The sequence below is a fragment of the Triturus cristatus genome, chromosome 9 (genome assembly GCF_964204655.1).
Source record: "Triturus cristatus chromosome 9, aTriCri1.1, whole genome shotgun sequence".
In the NCBI taxonomy this organism is placed as follows: domain Eukaryota; kingdom Metazoa; phylum Chordata; class Amphibia; order Caudata; family Salamandridae; genus Triturus; species Triturus cristatus.
Window position 1 is genome coordinate 1231256460 of NC_140592.1, and position 17368 is coordinate 1231273827.

At 43.0% G+C, this 17368-nt stretch overlaps 1 protein-coding gene across 1 annotated transcript in view; it reads left to right on the plus strand.

The window, feature by feature from the left end:
- GREM1 (gremlin 1, DAN family BMP antagonist) overlaps positions 1–17116 on the plus strand; it is an 87689-nt gene extending 70573 nt beyond the window's left edge. Inside the window, exon 2 of the mRNA XM_085627320.1 lies at positions 14872–17116. Coding sequence (XP_085483446.1) covers positions 14873–15424 — 552 coding nt within the window. The 5' untranslated portion in view covers position 14872 and the 3' untranslated portion in view covers positions 15425–17116. The remainder of the gene's footprint in view (positions 1–14871) is intronic.
- The last annotated feature ends 252 nt before the right edge of the window (positions 17117–17368 follow it).

The window sequence follows — 17368 nt, forward strand, 5'->3', positions numbered from 1 at the left end:
ATTTCACCTATGATTGTGTCACCAGATGTGTTAATCTTTATCTACCTGGGTTGTGTGTCATTGGTTTGTAGTAGTAGTATCAGATTTGTTCCTTCTTGTTGTGTCGTCCTGTGGTTCATCAATATAGACTAGGCACTAAGAAGATTTTTTGTAGGGTCTAAGGGAAATTTTAGTGACCTGCCACAGTTCTAATCCCCTAAATCTATATTGTAAACAACAAAACATTGAACTGGGGGTCTAGTCAAATCCTGCTTACTAAGCAGAAAAGTAAAGAGAAACGGGCTAAAAAAGTCCCAAAGAACAAAAAAAGTGAAGAGAGTAAGAGAAGCAGAAAGAAGAGACAACCAGATGCAATCGGGAGTGAATCTAGGAGCGGAATGATCGGATACCCATCAATTATCGATGTGATCAGTCTTATCATCAGGTTGTCCAATCCAAATAGAGATGCTTCTCTTGATCATAGAGAACATCTGAATGAAAAGATTACACTCATTGGTAGGCCAAGGTTGTCAAGGGATTGGAATGGAAAAACAAACCATAGTTGGATGATAGAATAATTGACAGGAGTGCAGTGCTAACAAAAAATAGTGAAGTGGTGTATTAAAATAGAATTGCGAGAAAACACTAACAATTTATTGCGTGTCTCGCATCCTAATTAAAACAACAGTGCAGAAAGGCAGAATTAAACAAATGACTGCCATATAAAGGTCGACATGTTTCAGCCAAATGAGATACAATCACCTCTGAGGCTTTCTTCAGGACCTGTGTTGTTATTGTATCTAGCTACTGCAGTAAAGTGAAGAACACGTATAGTGATAAACATATAGATAAAGACAGACAAGTACGTTTATCTCACTATCATGTAGAGATGGCACATTGTACCATACTGAATGTATCCTCCGTCTCTATAGGATGCTGCGTGCATCTGCCAAGAAAGCAAAAGGAATTGTCTCAAAATAGGAAAAATAAGAAATAGAAACACTTGTTTTTGTTCTAAACAGAAAACCGACATTATATTAGATGTTTAGAGAGCTTACCCGTAATGATCGGGGAGCAGACCTCACCTCGCCCGGATCCTGATTCCCGACTAAGAGGCCCCGCTCTACATAAAAAGAAAAATGAACTACCAATAACTGGAAAACAAATGCTGCAAAATCCACGAAAAAAGAGTGTGTGCCAGTGTAGTATACTACTGGCTGCAAAAGATGGTAGTCTACAACTCGAAATAAAACCACACAATGTGTCATGCCAAACAAATAGTAACTCTCGCTAGGAAATGATGGGTTTTAATGTTAAATGGAAAAGGGGATGCCAAATATGCACCTTAGCATGAAAAATTCGTGCATAATGAAATATCTGCAACTCTTGGGCATAGTTGCATGGATTCACACGATGATATTAAAGAAATGATATGCAGTTTACATGTGGAAAACTTTATCGGAGGGGAATTTTACCAGCAAAAATGACATGTAGAGAGATCTAATAACTTCGTAAAATGAAGGTACTATACTGGAGAACGCCCGATATTCTTCTGAAAATAAGAAGATTAGAGCAGTGACTCCGGTGCTTACCTCTCCGTCGTTGCCTCGTTGCGGCACCGCAATCAGGAGGGAAGTAACCGGGACTGCGAAAACGGCGTTCTAATGGAGCCTCCAAATCACGTTGGGACAACGCGAGATTGCGTAGCGATAAGCGCGTTTACCCTGTAACCGGACACAACAGCATGACTACAGGGTGACGTCATAATGGCCGTTTATGTAGTTCCTCAAGGTTACGATGATATCAATTAAATTGTATTTGGTTTAGTTGCGTAACAGGAAACAACAGCAGAGCAATGTCTATTATATATTGTTAACAAAGCCTGTCAGCTTTCAAACACATAATCATGCTGGCTGAAAACAGCTCAGTGAAACGAACTAAACAAGACTACAGAATGACATCATAATGGCCGCTGGTGTAGTCCGTTTTGGTTTGCTAATAAAGTATGTGCGTGCTTTGTATCGATACTCCAGAGGAAAAACACTGTTAGCTGTTAAAGTGTAAATGCGTGTGTCTGCAACTAACAAATAAGTACCTCTCTGAGACTGCAGTATCTCTCATTGTTAATCGAGAATCAAGTAATTTCAGATATAAAGATATATCAGTGATGGAAGTATAAAGAACTACAAAATTGCATCGCAGAGTGGACTTGAGTGGTTCGATGGCCATATCTGGACAAGGACTCGCACTACGAATAGTGAGTGTATAAAAAATGAGCGAGTCTTGATGTTAGATGTTGAGAACGTGTTGGTAATGATCAGGGGATAATGCAAAATGTCAAAAGCAATTTAGATGCATATGGGGAAGCAAGCAGATACCCAAATAATAAAGTCTACTCTGAAAAGGACACCAAGATATGTTCATAGGGTAGTCCAAGGAATTTCATCATTCAAACCCCTCACATCGCTCTGTAGTTTAAACACCCATTTCTGTTCTATCACAAATAGGTATTTAGTGATGTCAACAATATGTGATGGTATCAATGGTTTTTCGAGCACTGTCCAGGAAAAATCATCTGCTGTATGATTTTGATCGACGAAATGTCTGGTAAGTTTAGTCGTTGATCTTCTGCACCTGAAGGAACTCTTATGTTCTACCATGCGAGTCCGCACTCTCCGAGTTGTCATACCTACATACTTGTATAGGCAGGGACAAGTAATAAGGTAGATCAAATTGTCACTGTTGCAGTTGGTAAACCTCTTAAGCAGCCAGGGTCTATTCGTACCTATATCTATAGAGGTAGTGTGTTTCGTTTGTGGACAAACAGAGCAGTTGCCACAGGGAAAATGGCCAGCCACTGCCGGGAGTGCCCAGAGTGTGCCTACTGATCTCTGGGGCAAAGTTTTAGGGCGGGTATGTACTAACCGGTCCCGTATGTTACTAGACCTCTTAAAAGAGAACAGAGGGGTTGCCAAGGATCTGTCACAAGAAGACAGAATCCACCAATGTTTCCTTACGCTTTTTTGTATTTTATTCGCCATTGTACTGAATGTAGTGACAAAGGTCATGCGTTCTAGAGTAGGTTTCTCAGTTGCAAGTTCCAAAAGTGCTTCACGATGATTGTTAGTGGCCCGCTTAAAAGAGCGTTTCACTAGCCGGGGAGGATAGTGTCTCGAGATCAATTGTTCAGTGAGGACCTCAGCATGTTTTTTGAAAGTATTCACAGTTGAGCAGTTCCTGCGGACCCGCAGGAACTGTCCAAAAGGTAAGTTGTCCCTCAACGATTTCGGGTGTTGACTGTCATACCTTAGTAAAGAATTACGAGACATTGGTTTCCGATAGAGCTCACTTTCAAGACCTGTGGGTGTAACAAAGATGGACAGGTCTAAAAAGGCTAGCCTACTATCATTGATCTCGACTGTGAACTTTAAGAACTGATTTCTCGTATTCAGCCATTGATGAAAAAGAAGAATAGACGCACGATCTCCTCTCCAGACCACTAACACATCATCAATATAGCGTTTCCACAGTCGGATGGAATCAAGAAACGGATTGGTGGAATTCAAGATGTGTTGCTGTTCATAGGAGTGGACATAGAGATTGGCCAGGCTCGGCGCAAAAATACTGCCCATACTGGTCCCGGAAACTTGGAGGTAGATCTGGTCTTCAAATTTAAAGAAATTGTCTTTCATGGCAAGTTTGGCAAGTGCCATAATAAAGTGTACAGGGGTGATGGAATCCAAATCGGTCTCTAGTAGGATAGTGGATATTGTGTCCAAAGTCTCATCCTGAGGGATGGAGGTGTAAAGCGCCTCAACATCAAAAGAGACTAAGAGATCCGTACTAGTGTCAAAATCGATGGTAGGTAACAGACGTAGTACGTCTTTCGTGTCCTTGAGATACGTGGGCATCTTGCTGACAATGGGTCTCAAGAAATGGTCCACGATCATTACGGGTAAGCTCTCTAAACATCTAATATAATGTCGGTTTTCTGTTTAGAACAAAAACAAGTGTTTCTATTTCTTATTTTTCCTATTTTGAGACAATTCCTTTTGCTTTCTTGGCAGATGCACGCAGCATCCTTTTGAGACGGAGGATACATTCAGTATGGTACAATGTGCCATCTCTACATGATAGTGAGATAAACGTACTTGTCTGTCTTTATCTATATGTTTATCACTATACGTGTTCTTCACTTTACTGCAGTAGCTAGATACAATAACAACACAGGTCCTGAAGAAAGCCTCAGAGGTGATTGTATCTCATTTGGCTGAAACATGTCGACCTTTATATGGCAGTCATTTGTTTAATTCTGCCTTTCTGCACTGTTGTTTTAATTAGGATGCGAGACACGCAATAAATTGTTAGTGTTTTCTCGCAATTCTATTTTAATACACCACTTCACTATTTTTTGTTAGCACTGCACTCCTGTCAATTATTCTATCATCCAACTATGGTTTGTTTTTCCATTCCAATCCCTTGACAACCTTGGCCTACCAATGAGTGTAATCTTTTCATTCAGATGTTCTCTATGATCAAGAGAAGCATCTCTATTTGGATTGGACAACCTGATGATAAGACTGATCACATCGATAATTGATGGGTATCCGATCATTCCGCTCCTAGATTCACTCCCGATTGCATCTGGTTGTCTCTTCTTTCTGCTTCTCTTACTCTCTTCACTTTTTTTGTTCTTTGGGACTTTTTTAGCCCGTTTCTCTTTACTTTTCTGCTTAGTAAGCAGGATTTGACTAGACCCCCAGTTCAATGTTTTGTTGTTTACAATATAGATTTAGGGGATTAGAACTGTGGCAGGTCACTAAAATTTCCCTTAGACCCTACAAAAAATCTTCTTAGTGCCTAGTTATTGAGCAGCTTACCAGCTGCGGGTCTGTGCATACATACATTTTTTCTATACCTCTAGGATAGAACACACTGAACTTACAAATAGTGAGTTTTTTCTTTCTTCGATTTTCCCACTTTATGTGTCTGTCATCCAATTGTCCCCCGCTGTTTCCCCGATCTGTGCCAAAATGGCCGAATGTGGCGGCTTAGCATATGATGATGCTACTCTACAATCCATTCTTGATAACACTCCCAGTATTTTAGATTTACCCACCACTTCCTCTGTAAGTGCTGTTGATGAATGGGGTAAGATCTTGATTCTGAAGAAATCACATTCCCGTTCCTCGATCCATGGTGCCATTATGGCAGAATATCTAAGGGCCAACTGTGCACCCCCAGGCTTAATAGTCACAAATGCTCCACGTCTGTTCCTTACAGACAAGGGATTTCTAAAAGATTGGTCCCTGATAGCCTGGCGCTGTACGCGTGACTGGCTCATACTGATTATCAGTACTGCCAAAAAGGTCGCAGATTCTATTTTGATTGAAATACAGCTCTTAGAATCTCAAATAAAAACTACCATCACTGCCAGTCTCTTTCGTAAAAATCAGGAAGAATCCAATAAAAACAACAAAGAGTTTAAAGATTCCATCTTACTCTCAAAAATTGAGAAATTTAAGAAAGACCTGGCCAAATTTAAACATGAGACAGTCTACCCATACACCAGTGAGAATTACTCTCCTCCTGAATTCCGGAATAATGGCAAGAGATTTGGGTCTACATATTCGGGATCCAGCACGGAGGATAGTGACTCAGAGGGCCAAGGCTCATTCAAACAACCACCAAGAGGGAGGGGCAGATTCAATCGGTTCAACAGCTATAGGGGACAGTCCATGCCCCAATTCCAGCAGTGGTGGCCACCAACACCGTGGAATTATCCCCCACACCCTTTTCAACCACCAATGGCACCCTTTCAAGGTTTTCCATCTGACCCGAACTCGCATCCTTTTTTAGGATTAGGCCCCCCCAGGTCGAGAGGCAGAAGAAGAAACCAACGGTCCCAGGTTCACTTGGACCCTCAAACAGGCCCACACATGGGGACCCGCAGTCAGACACAGAGGAACATTCCTCCGACAGACAGCCCCCATCAGACCTGATTGTCAATCTTAGCTCTAAGACCCTCACCAAAGATGAAGAATCAGTTTTGAATAGAGGTCTCGGGTTTGTCACCACCTTTGACGGCGATCCCTTTCAGATACAGTGCGAATTGGCACGTTTCTTTCGGAAATTGAGACTGCATTACTTCTTCAAAGATAAAGAACTGACCGAAGCTAAAGACACCGATATGAACACTGGCCTCAAGAAACGCTCAGTGTTTAATCCCCCCAGTCATACGGTTCCGCCGGCTGTTCTAACCTTTGAGGAAGCAGTGAAAAGAGATGTCACCTTACTCTCTACGAGTCATAAATCCTCATATACTAACTTACCCTTGGGTGAACAAAGGGCCCTTCGAGATTTGTCCGCAGACACTTTGATCACTATAAAACCAGCGGACAAGGGCGGTGCCATAGTGATTCTAAACACATCCGATTACAGAACTGAATGCTTGAGACAATTGGAAGACCGCCGCTTCTACCTACCATTGGCGGAAGATCCCACTAATAGACTACAGCGTACTATTAGTGATATGGCAGAGGAAGCACTCTGCGAAGGTTGGATTACAGCTAAAGAATCCCAATTCTTACAAACCAAATTTCCCATCATGCCGTACTTCTATATCTTACCGAAGATACACAAGGCACAAAGACCACCGCCTGGCAGACCCATCATTTCGGGCCAAGGGTCTATACTGGAACCTCTTTCCACCTTCGTGGACCATTTCTTGAGACCCATTGTCAGCAAGATGCCCACGTATCTCAAGGACACGAAAGACGTACTACGTCTGTTACCTACCATCGATTTTGACACTAGTACGGATCTCTTAGTCTCTTTTGATGTTGAGGCGCTTTACACCTCCATCCCTCAGGATGAGACTTTGGACACAATATCCACTATCCTACTAGAGACCGATTTGGATTCCATCACCCCTGTACACTTTATTATGGCACTTGCCAAACTTGCCATGAAAGACAATTTCTTTAAATTTGAAGACCAGATCTACCTCCAAGTTTCCGGGACCAGTATGGGCAGTATTTTTGCGCCGAGCCTGGCCAATCTCTATGTCCACTCCTATGAACAGCAACACATCTTGAATTCCACCAATCCGTTTCTTGATTCCATCCGACTGTGGAAACGCTATATTGATGATGTGTTAGTGGTCTGGAGAGGAGATCGTGCGTCTATTCTTCTTTTTCATCAATGGCTGAATACGAGAAATCAGTTCTTAAAGTTCACAGTCGAGATCAATGATAGTAGGCTAGCCTTTTTAGACCTGTCCATCTTTGTTACACCCACAGGTCTTGAAAGTGAGCTCTATCGGAAACCAATGTCTCGTAATTCTTTACTAAGGTATGACAGTCAACACCCGAAATCGTTGAGGGACAACTTACCTTTTGGACAGTTCCTGCGGGTCCGCAGGAACTGCTCAACTGTGAATACTTTCAAAAAACATGCTGAGGTCCTCACTGAACAATTGATCTCGAGACACTATCCTCCCCGGCTAGTGAAACGCTCTTTTAAGCGGGCCACTAACAATCATCGTGAAGCACTTTTGGAACTTGCAACTGAGAAACCTACTCTAGAACGCATGACCTTTGTCACTACATTCAGTACAATGGCGAATAAAATACAAAAAAGCGTAAGGAAACATTGGCGGATTCTGTCTTCTTGTGACAGATCCTTGGCAACCCCTCTGTTCTCTTTTAAGAGGTCTAGTAACATACGGGACCGGTTAGTACATACCCGCCCTAAAACTTTGCCCCAGAGATCAGTAGGCACACTCTGGGCACTCCCGGCAGTGGCTGGCCATTTTCCCTGTGGCAACTGCTCTGTTTGTCCACAAACGAAACACACTACCTCTATAGATATAGGTACGAATAGACCCTGGCTGCTTAAGAGGTTTACCAACTGCAACAGTGACAATTTGATCTACCTTATTACTTGTCCCTGCCTATACAAGTATGTAGGTATGACAACTCGGAGAGTGCGGACTCGCATGGTAGAACATAAGAGTTCCTTCAGGTGCAGAAGATCAACGACTAAACTTACCAGACATTTCGTCGATCAAAATCATACAGCAGATGATTTTTCCTGGACAGTGCTCGAAAAACCATTGATACCATCACATATTGTTGACATCACTAAATACCTATTTGTGATAGAACAGGAATGGGTGTTTAAACTACAGAGCGATGTGAGGGGTTTGAATGATGAAATTCCTTGGACTACCCTATGAACATATCTTGGTGTCCTTTTCAGAGTAGACTTTATTATTTGGGTATCTGCTTGCTTCCCCATATGCATCTAAATTGCTTTTGACATTTTGCATTATCCCCTGATCATTACCAACACGTTCTCAACATCTAACATCAAGACTCGCTCATTTTTTATACACTCACTATTCGTAGTGCGAGTCCTTGTCCAGATATGGCCATCGAACCACTCAAGTCCACTCTGCGATGCAATTTTGTAGTTCTTTATACTTCCATCACTGATATATCTTTATATCTGAAATTACTTGATTCTCGATTAACAATGAGAGATACTGCAGTCTCAGAGAGGTACTTATTTGTTAGTTGCAGACACACGCATTTACACTTTAACAGCTAACAGTGTTTTTCCTCTGGAGTATCGATACAAAGCACGCACATACTTTATTAGCAAACCAAAACGGACTACACCAGCGGCCATTATGATGTCATTCTGTAGTCTTGTTTAGTTCGTTTCACTGAGCTGTTTTCAGCCAGCATGATTATGTGTTTGAAAGCTGACAGGCTTTGTTAACAATATATAATAGACATTGCTCTGCTGTTGTTTCCTGTTACGCAACTAAACCAAATACAATTTAATTGATATCATCGTAACCTTGAGGAACTACATAAACGGCCATTATGACGTCACCCTGTAGTCATGCTGTTGTGTCCGGTTACAGGGTAAACGCGCTTATCGCTACGCAATCTCGCGTTGTCCCAACGTGATTTGGAGGCTCCATTAGAACGCCGTTTTCGCAGTCCCGGTTACCTCCCTCCTGATTGCGGTGCCGCAACGAGGCAACGACGGAGAGGTAAGCACCGGAGTCACTGCTCTAATCTTCTTATTTTCAGAAGAATATCGGGCGTTCTCCAGTATAGTACCTTCATTTTACGAAGTTATTAGATCTCTCTACATGTCATTTTTGCTGGTAAAATTCCCCTCCGATAAAGTTTTCCACATGTAAACTGCATATCATTTCTTTAATATCATCGTGTGAATCCATGCAACTATGCCCAAGAGTTGCAGATATTTCATTATGCACGAATTTTTCATGCTCAGGTGCATATTTGGCATCCCCTTTTCCATTTAACATTAAAACCCATCATTTCCTAGCGGGGAGTTACTATTTGTTTGGCATGACACATTGTGTGGTTTTATTTCGAGTTGTAGACTACCATCTTTTGCAGCCAGTAGTATACTACACTGGCACACACTCTTTTTTCGTGGATTTTGCAGCATTTGTTTTCCAGTTATTGGTAGTTCATTTTTCTTTTTATGTAGAGCGGGGCCTCTTAGTCGGGAATCAGGATCCGGGCGAGGTGAGGTCTGCTCCCCGATCATTACGGGTAAGCTCTCTAAACATCTAATATAATGTCGGTTTTCTGTTTAGAACAAAAACAAGTGTTTCTATTTCTTATTTTTCCTATTTTGAGACAATTCCTTTTGCTTTCTTGGCAGATGCACGCAGCATCCTTTTGAGACGGAGGATACATTCAGTATGGTACAATGTGCCATCTCTACATGATAGTGAGATAAACGTACTTGTCTGTCTTTATCTATATGTTTATCACTATACGTGTTCTTCACTTTACTGCAGTAGCTAGATACAATAACAACACAGGTCCTGAAGAAAGCCTCAGAGGTGATTGTATCTCATTTGGCTGAAACATGTCGACCTTTATATGGCAGTCATTTGTTTAATTCTGCCTTTCTGCACTGTTGTTTTAATTAGGATGCGAGACACGCAATAAATTGTTAGTGTTTTCTCGCAATTCTATTTTAATACACCACTTCACTATTTTTTGTTAGCACTGCACTCCTGTCAATTATTCTATCATCCAACTATGGTTTGTTTTTCCATTCCAATCCCTTGACAACCTTGGCCTACCAATGAGTGTAATCTTTTCATTCAGATGTTCTCTATGATCAAGAGAAGCATCTCTATTTGGATTGGACAACCTGATGATAAGACTGATCACATCGATAATTGATGGGTATCCGATCATTCCGCTCCTAGATTCACTCCCGATTGCATCTGGTTGTCTCTTCTTTCTGCTTCTCTTACTCTCTTCACTTTTTTTGTTCTTTGGGACTTTTTTAGCCCGTTTCTCTTTACTTTTCTGCTTAGTAAGCAGGATTTGACTAGACCCCCAGTTCAATGTTTTGTTGTTCATCAATATAGAGCCTGCTTGCATCAGGTCTGGTTGTTCACCCATGGCAAGCGCCCCATTAACCCTGCCATTCGTCTACAGGGTCCCAGCTTAAGGGGCGGTATCGATTATAGAAATGTAGGCGCTCTTAGACCCTTAAACCTAGGGTTGTGACCTTTCTCACTCAAATATACAGGCCGTTTAGGGATTCTGGAATGGTTAAAAATGCTTGAATAGAGTTTACAATAAAATCCTGAGTATTTTTTTTTATCACGCGAAATATGCCTATGAATTCTTTAATAACAGTGGAGGTAAGGTTTAAACAGCTGCAAAATATGTTATGCCATTTCTTCACACATTTTCCAATCTAATTTTATATTTCAAATGGGCACAATGCTAGCTTGTGTTTATTGTCCATACATTTTTTACCTATCTAGTCATAACAATATTATCCACAGAACTTACTTGCGGCCACCCCCCCGCCCCCACAGAAATGCAGACAATGGTAAATGTGCCCCCTCTCCCCATAATGAAATAGCTTTAATGCCCGTGGGTCTCTGTACTGCTGCCAGTCAGGTCTCAAGGGAGGGGCAGACTAGGGCTGGAGACAGAGCACGCTGCTTCATCAGTCATAATACCGCAAATCTCGCGCCACCACCCCCATACTCACTGTTGGTTATTTCCCCTCTGGCTGTGTACACGGAGATTCAGCGCGGAATGAACACTTGCTTCAAACAAATAACAGTTTCTGTAAAAAAAACATCTCACACATTATGATTGTGTGTGGGTGTAGGGTGCGACTGGCCGAGGTTAGTGGGGGACGGAAAGGGGAAAATTGCAGGCAGGGCGACTGCAGCCCCCTTACAGGAGCGCCGAGAAGGTTTTGATATTAATTTGATAAGATTCCGCCCACTCTAACTCTGTCCCACACAGATGGGATATCTGGGCGATGATGTCATCACCCACCACACTCCCCTCCCCCATGGGGCCATGGACAATTGGGTGAACTCATCAGCAGCCAATCAGGAGCCACCCTGAAAATGATTTCAGTATCAAGAGAACGGCAGGGTGGAGTGCGGTACAAGTGTGCCGAGAGAGAGAGATGGGGGTTGTATATACAGTATGAAGCGGGGAGAGGACAAGAGATGGAAGCAGATGTGTGCGTGAGAGGGGGTGGAAAGACTGGCATAGAAAGGGGCATGCGAAGGGGTGCGGGCAGAGAATCTGAGAGAAAGAGAGAGAAGGCTGTTTTAGAGAAATAGGACCGAAGTATGACCTACAGCAAGTGAGGTTCTCCGGGAAACACTCAAGATTTTTGTGAAGGGCAGGAAAGTTGTCTTTGGTTATTTTTCAATTTTATAATTTTAGTTATTCAGCAAATCCGTTTCCTTCACACCAAAGCAGAATTCTCTTGTTCTCTCGCACTCTTAACTCTCTCACTTACGCTGTCTCACTAATCCCAACACTATGCTGTAGGAATGGGGGTTAATTTGTAACTGGAACACTAGTCCCTAAATGTCTCCCTCGCCTTGGCATATAGACGGAGACGTCAAGAAGTGGAAGTGCGGGTATGAGGCCGGGAAAGTGAAAGCGACCACGCTAAGGCTACGCTAATTAGAAACAGATGGCCCCCTACAGATGAGAAATTGCTTCACGACACCCCTGAAGCAGACGACCCAGTCCGGATGGGCCGGACCAAAAAGGAGAAAGGGCGGTAACGAAAAAGCATCCTTTTCAATGGGAAGCCAGCGTTCAGCATAAACGCTGATGTGACCCAATGTAAATGATGGGGTGGGCTTCAAGTCCCCTTCTGAAATCTCCTCATACACAATATGTCTCGCAGAGCGAGCAGTGCATGTGCGCTGCAACGCTAGGCGAAACCTAAAGATGACATCAGATTGTTCGTCCCCCATAGAGGCATAGGTCAAAGGTTTCCAACTGTGGGGCCAGTGTATGTTTTGCCGTTGGAAGAGTGAAGGTTCCCCCAACTCTATATGGATGTTTAAACACTGTGTGGCTCATTTAATAATGTGCATAGATCAAGGTATACCCCTTGAATTAGTAATCCCTTGGTAGCAACCGCCCAGGAGGAGAGCTATTCCTCCGCTGGTCTTCAAATTGTCCGGTGTCCTTGCTAAGATAGGTCCTCAAGAGGAACTGTTTTGAGCTCTTTCCTGAAGAGTGTACGCTCTGGGGGCGGTCTCAGATTGCGTGGGAGAGAGGGGCTAGCTTTGAACCTTTGGGAGTTCAGGATGTTGGCGGTGGGGACGTGCTGGTGTGGTGACTCTTAGTCCAACTTAGAGGAGTAGTGTGAAGTATGGCCTGATAGGAGGGATGAGTTGAATCCAAGATGTGATGTGGCGGCCTCAATGAAGTGCCAGAGAATGGGAAACAGGGGTGTTACCTGGTGAATGCTGTTACATGCCTGCTGTGGGGCATGCTGCTCAGAGTAGTTCTGCTTGTAGTCAGCCTGCTCTTTGGATGATTAATCATTAGTACATTCCCAGGATCCGCCCTGCAGCAGGATTAGTGGCTGAATGACTATTGGGAGACCACTGGTGCGATGTATTTGTAAACCTTTCACAGCAGGCGTCACTGAAACTGTGCTGCTTCGAAACTTTCATCGATGTGGAAATCACAGTGTCGGTCATAGCTTATCATGACGTTGAGAGACTTTGTTTCACATGTGATGAATGGTTCCTTTCTTGAAAAGCTGTGTGAATAAATTGTATTTCCCTATCGTCATCATTTCCAACCCATATTTCACAGTTCTCTGTGTAATATGGGGTCTGGTAATATAATGTGTGGGTGCTTTCATTGCACAAAATGGAGCTGTGTGAAACCAATATTTCACAGGGAACCACTGTCCCAACCTTAACCATTACCAGGGCTACTTGTATTATGTGGCAATGGATGACTAAAGTATGCGACACATTCTCTGGCAATTTTATTTTTGTGATCCATGTGTTTTAGAAACAGCACTTTATGTTGAAATCTTCAAATTAGGTGGCAAATGTGGTAAGTCCCTAATTATGTGGTAAGCACTGCAGCCACAGAATTGCCTTAATCCACTCATCATTGTTTTATGAACAAATTATTCATGAAAGGTAAACAAAATCTAAACATTCTAATTTCAATATGTGCTCATTGTTTGCTGCACCTTGAAGATGACAGTTTTATTAACCTAACTACCCCATAATAAACATATCATATAGGAAATACATAACTGGTAACGTATAATATGGTTCCATACTGCTCAGGGTTCTGGTGGCCCCTGAGACTTACGATGTCACCATTATCCTTTGATGCAATATTGGACCATATTACGTAGCTATCCATTACATTCCACTAGCTAGACAAATTTAGCCATAGATGTGCAGAGAGATAGATAGATAGATAGATAGATAGATAGATAGATAGATAGATAGATAGATAGATAGATAGATAGATAGATAATAGATGGATAGATAGATAGATAGATAGATAGATAGATAGATAGATAGATAGATAGATAGATAATAGATGGATAGATAGATAGATAGATAGATAGATAGATAGATAGATAGATAGATAGATAGATAGATAGATAGAGCTAGCACAACAACTGTCCGGCATGCTTACTTTGTCCCTGTAGAAGCCCTTCTCCATCTCTCTTTTGCCATTTCTTGTTTCATTGAATAAAAAGCCTCTACAAGTTTAGATTTTACTACAATGAGAGTAGATATTTGTCTTTATAAATCTCTCTAGCACTACCTGACGCTACCTCACTAGTGGTGCACTATATCTGTGTAAATACAAACAAAAAATAGGAAAAATAATGTGTGTGACAACATTTACAGATGGAAAATAAACACGAACAAGCATTGGCATAGCCAATAGGTCTCGCCATTGGGACCTTATAAGTGTTTAGCCATTTAACAGTTGCATAACTAAATACTTATAAGGTCCCAAAAGCGAGACCTATTGGCTATGCAAAGCGGCCATGCGGCCGCGAAAGTGATCACGATCAAACATCCGGCCACGAAACCGAAAATAATCGCGGTAAAGCGCGTGCGCCCGCGCACATGCACTGTGGCTCTAGGCTGGCCTGGTAGCACTTTTTGGAGCCCTCTCAATAAGTCTCGCCAGACCAGCGCATGCGCTGGGCCAGGCGAGACCTAAAAACAATGATAGTATGTGATAAAACCGAAATATATGAAAGTAAATAGAATGCGAGTACCTTAAAACCAGCACCCACACAGGTGCTACATTGAAGAATCCTTTCATTGCAATTTTGCTCAGCTATAGCACCCCCTGATGTTAAAAAAAGACCTTGAAGATGTGATATTATCTTGCAATGGTATTACCTTCTGATGCCATAATTCTGTTGCTTGCTTTGTATTCATGTATTATCCGTACATATGTTCATCTACACAAACTATATTTGAGTCTGATTTTTGGCATGTTGCTCAAAGTTCTTCTCTTTCTTGCCCCCATTTCTTCCTAGGATGATGCGCTTGGCCTATGCTGTGGGTGTTTTGCTCCTGCTGTTCGGGCTGCTCCTCCCTACAACAGAGGGGAACAAGAAGGCACGCGGGTCGCAGGGAGCCATCCCGCCTCCAGACAAGGCCCAACCCAACGACTCTGAGCAGACGCAGCAGCAGACGCCAGGCGGTCGTGGGCGGGCCCGAGGCAAAGGCACGGCCATGCCTGCAGAGGAGGTGCTGGAGTCCAGCCAGGAGGCCCTGCATGTTACTGAGCGCAAGTACCTGAAGCGGGACTGGTGCAAAACCCAACCGCTGAAGCAAACTATCCACGAGGAGGGCTGCAACAGCCGCACTATCCTCAACCGCTTCTGCTACGGCCAATGCAACTCCTTCTACATCCCTCGCCATTTTCGCCGGGAAGAAGGTGCGTTCCAGTCATGCTCCTTCTGCAAGCCCAAGAAGTTCACTACAATGACTATCACACTCAACTGCCCGGAGTTGCAGCCGCCGACGAAGAAGAAAAGGATCACCCGGGTCAAACAGTGTCGATGCATCTCCATTGACTTGGAGTAGACCCTTCCGCAGGACAGTTGGAAGGTTCAATGGAATGCAGTGGACTGTTGAGCATTCCTCCACACGGAACTGAGTTTGGGGGGTCAGCCCTATGGACATAGTCCGGAAACAGCCAACACTCTCACTGGAAATTCCTGCCTGGTGTCTGTTTTTTTAACGTCCTCTCTGAATGGCATTCTGCGAAAGGTAGTACTGCCTTGCAGTAGGGACATCAAGGCTACTCTCATCCTTGGAAGATAAGCTTCTTGCTGGATGAACCTTGGCAATGGAACAGCTTCCTAATAACTGCCTGAAAAGTCTTAAGGAGTGAGCTCAAGAGAAGGACTTTCAATGCTTGAAAGACAAGGTCTCCATCATTCCATCAAGCCACTCTCCGTTTCACCATCACGGATGCATTGCCTGCAGAAGCCATATCACAAGTATTGTGTCTGTTTGACAGATTCATGTCCCAGAATGCATTAGGATAGGGAGTAGGATGTGGAGAATTGACCCAACAATCATTGGCACAAGGTTGGCATCAGCTGAAGGCCTTGGGTCTGTGGCTGGAGGCTAGGTGTCCCAGTACATTTCATGAGATTTGGTACCAGAAAACGATGAAGGTTTCCCCTCACCTTTTCATGAAACATTCTTCAGACAGTCCCCAAAGTCCTGGGTCACAAGGTCTTACAAGGGAACACTTATTATTTTGGAACATTGGGAAGAATGACACTTCTGCAAGGCTTGTAAATCACAGGCTCTCTATGTATCTATTGTGTACATAACCTTTATTTATTCACACTTACAGAACAGTCTATAAAGGTGACAAGAGGCTGTGAGGGTGGTAGGCATGGTTTTGGGATGCAGAATATTCGTTCTTACGGCAAAGCGTGTTCAAAAAATGTTTTCAATTTAAGGATCAACATTAAGTTAAAATTATCCGTAAGAAGGATTCCTTTCACCAAGTATATTTCTAGTCTCTTCCTTCTTTTACTCCAGCTAGTCATGTGGTACCCACATATCTCTGAATCTCCTTATCGCTCAATGTACCTCTCCATCGTTAACTGACTCTATTTTCCCATCTGAGCTTCAATTCATCCGTTTGTCTCTCTATACAATTGGTTGCACGTCATGTCTCTCCATCTATCAACCCATCTATGGCTCCATTGGTTTAGCTAGTTGAATCAAAATATCCATTCATTTGCCTAGTCCATATCTGCCCTTCATCTGTTCGTAAATCTCTCTGTTTGACTATCCATCGTGTATCCATCATCCAGCCATCAACCCATCAACATGTCCGTCTGCCCATGTGTCTCTTCATCCATTGACACATCGGTACATCCATCCAAAACTCCATATACCTACTGGTCCGTCTGTACGTCTGTCCATCCATCCATCCATCCATCCATCCATCCATCCATCCATCCATCCATCCATCCATCCATCCATCCATCCATCCATCCATCCATCCATCCATCCATCCATCCATCCATCCATCCATGTCTCTGTTAATCCCTTGATACATCCGTCCATCCATTTAAAACTCCATACACTTGTCGATCGATCAATCAATTGCTCATGTGTCAACCCTCCATCGATACAGCTGTCCATTCAACTATCTAAAACTCCATATACCCATTGATCGATCGATCAATTGATCCATCCATCCATCCATCCATGTCTCTATTAATCCCTTGATACATCTGTCCATCCTTGTCGATCGATCAGTGAATTGATCACCAGCCACCCATCCATCCATCCATCCATCCATCCATCCATGTGTCTGACCCTCCATTGATACAGCTGTCCTTTCAACTATCCAAAACTCCATACAACCCTTGATCGATCGATCGATCGATCGATCGATCCATCGATCCATCCATCCATCCATCCATCCATCCATCCATCCATCCATCCATCCATCCATCCATCCATCCATTCATCCATCCATCCATCTCCTCACTTCCC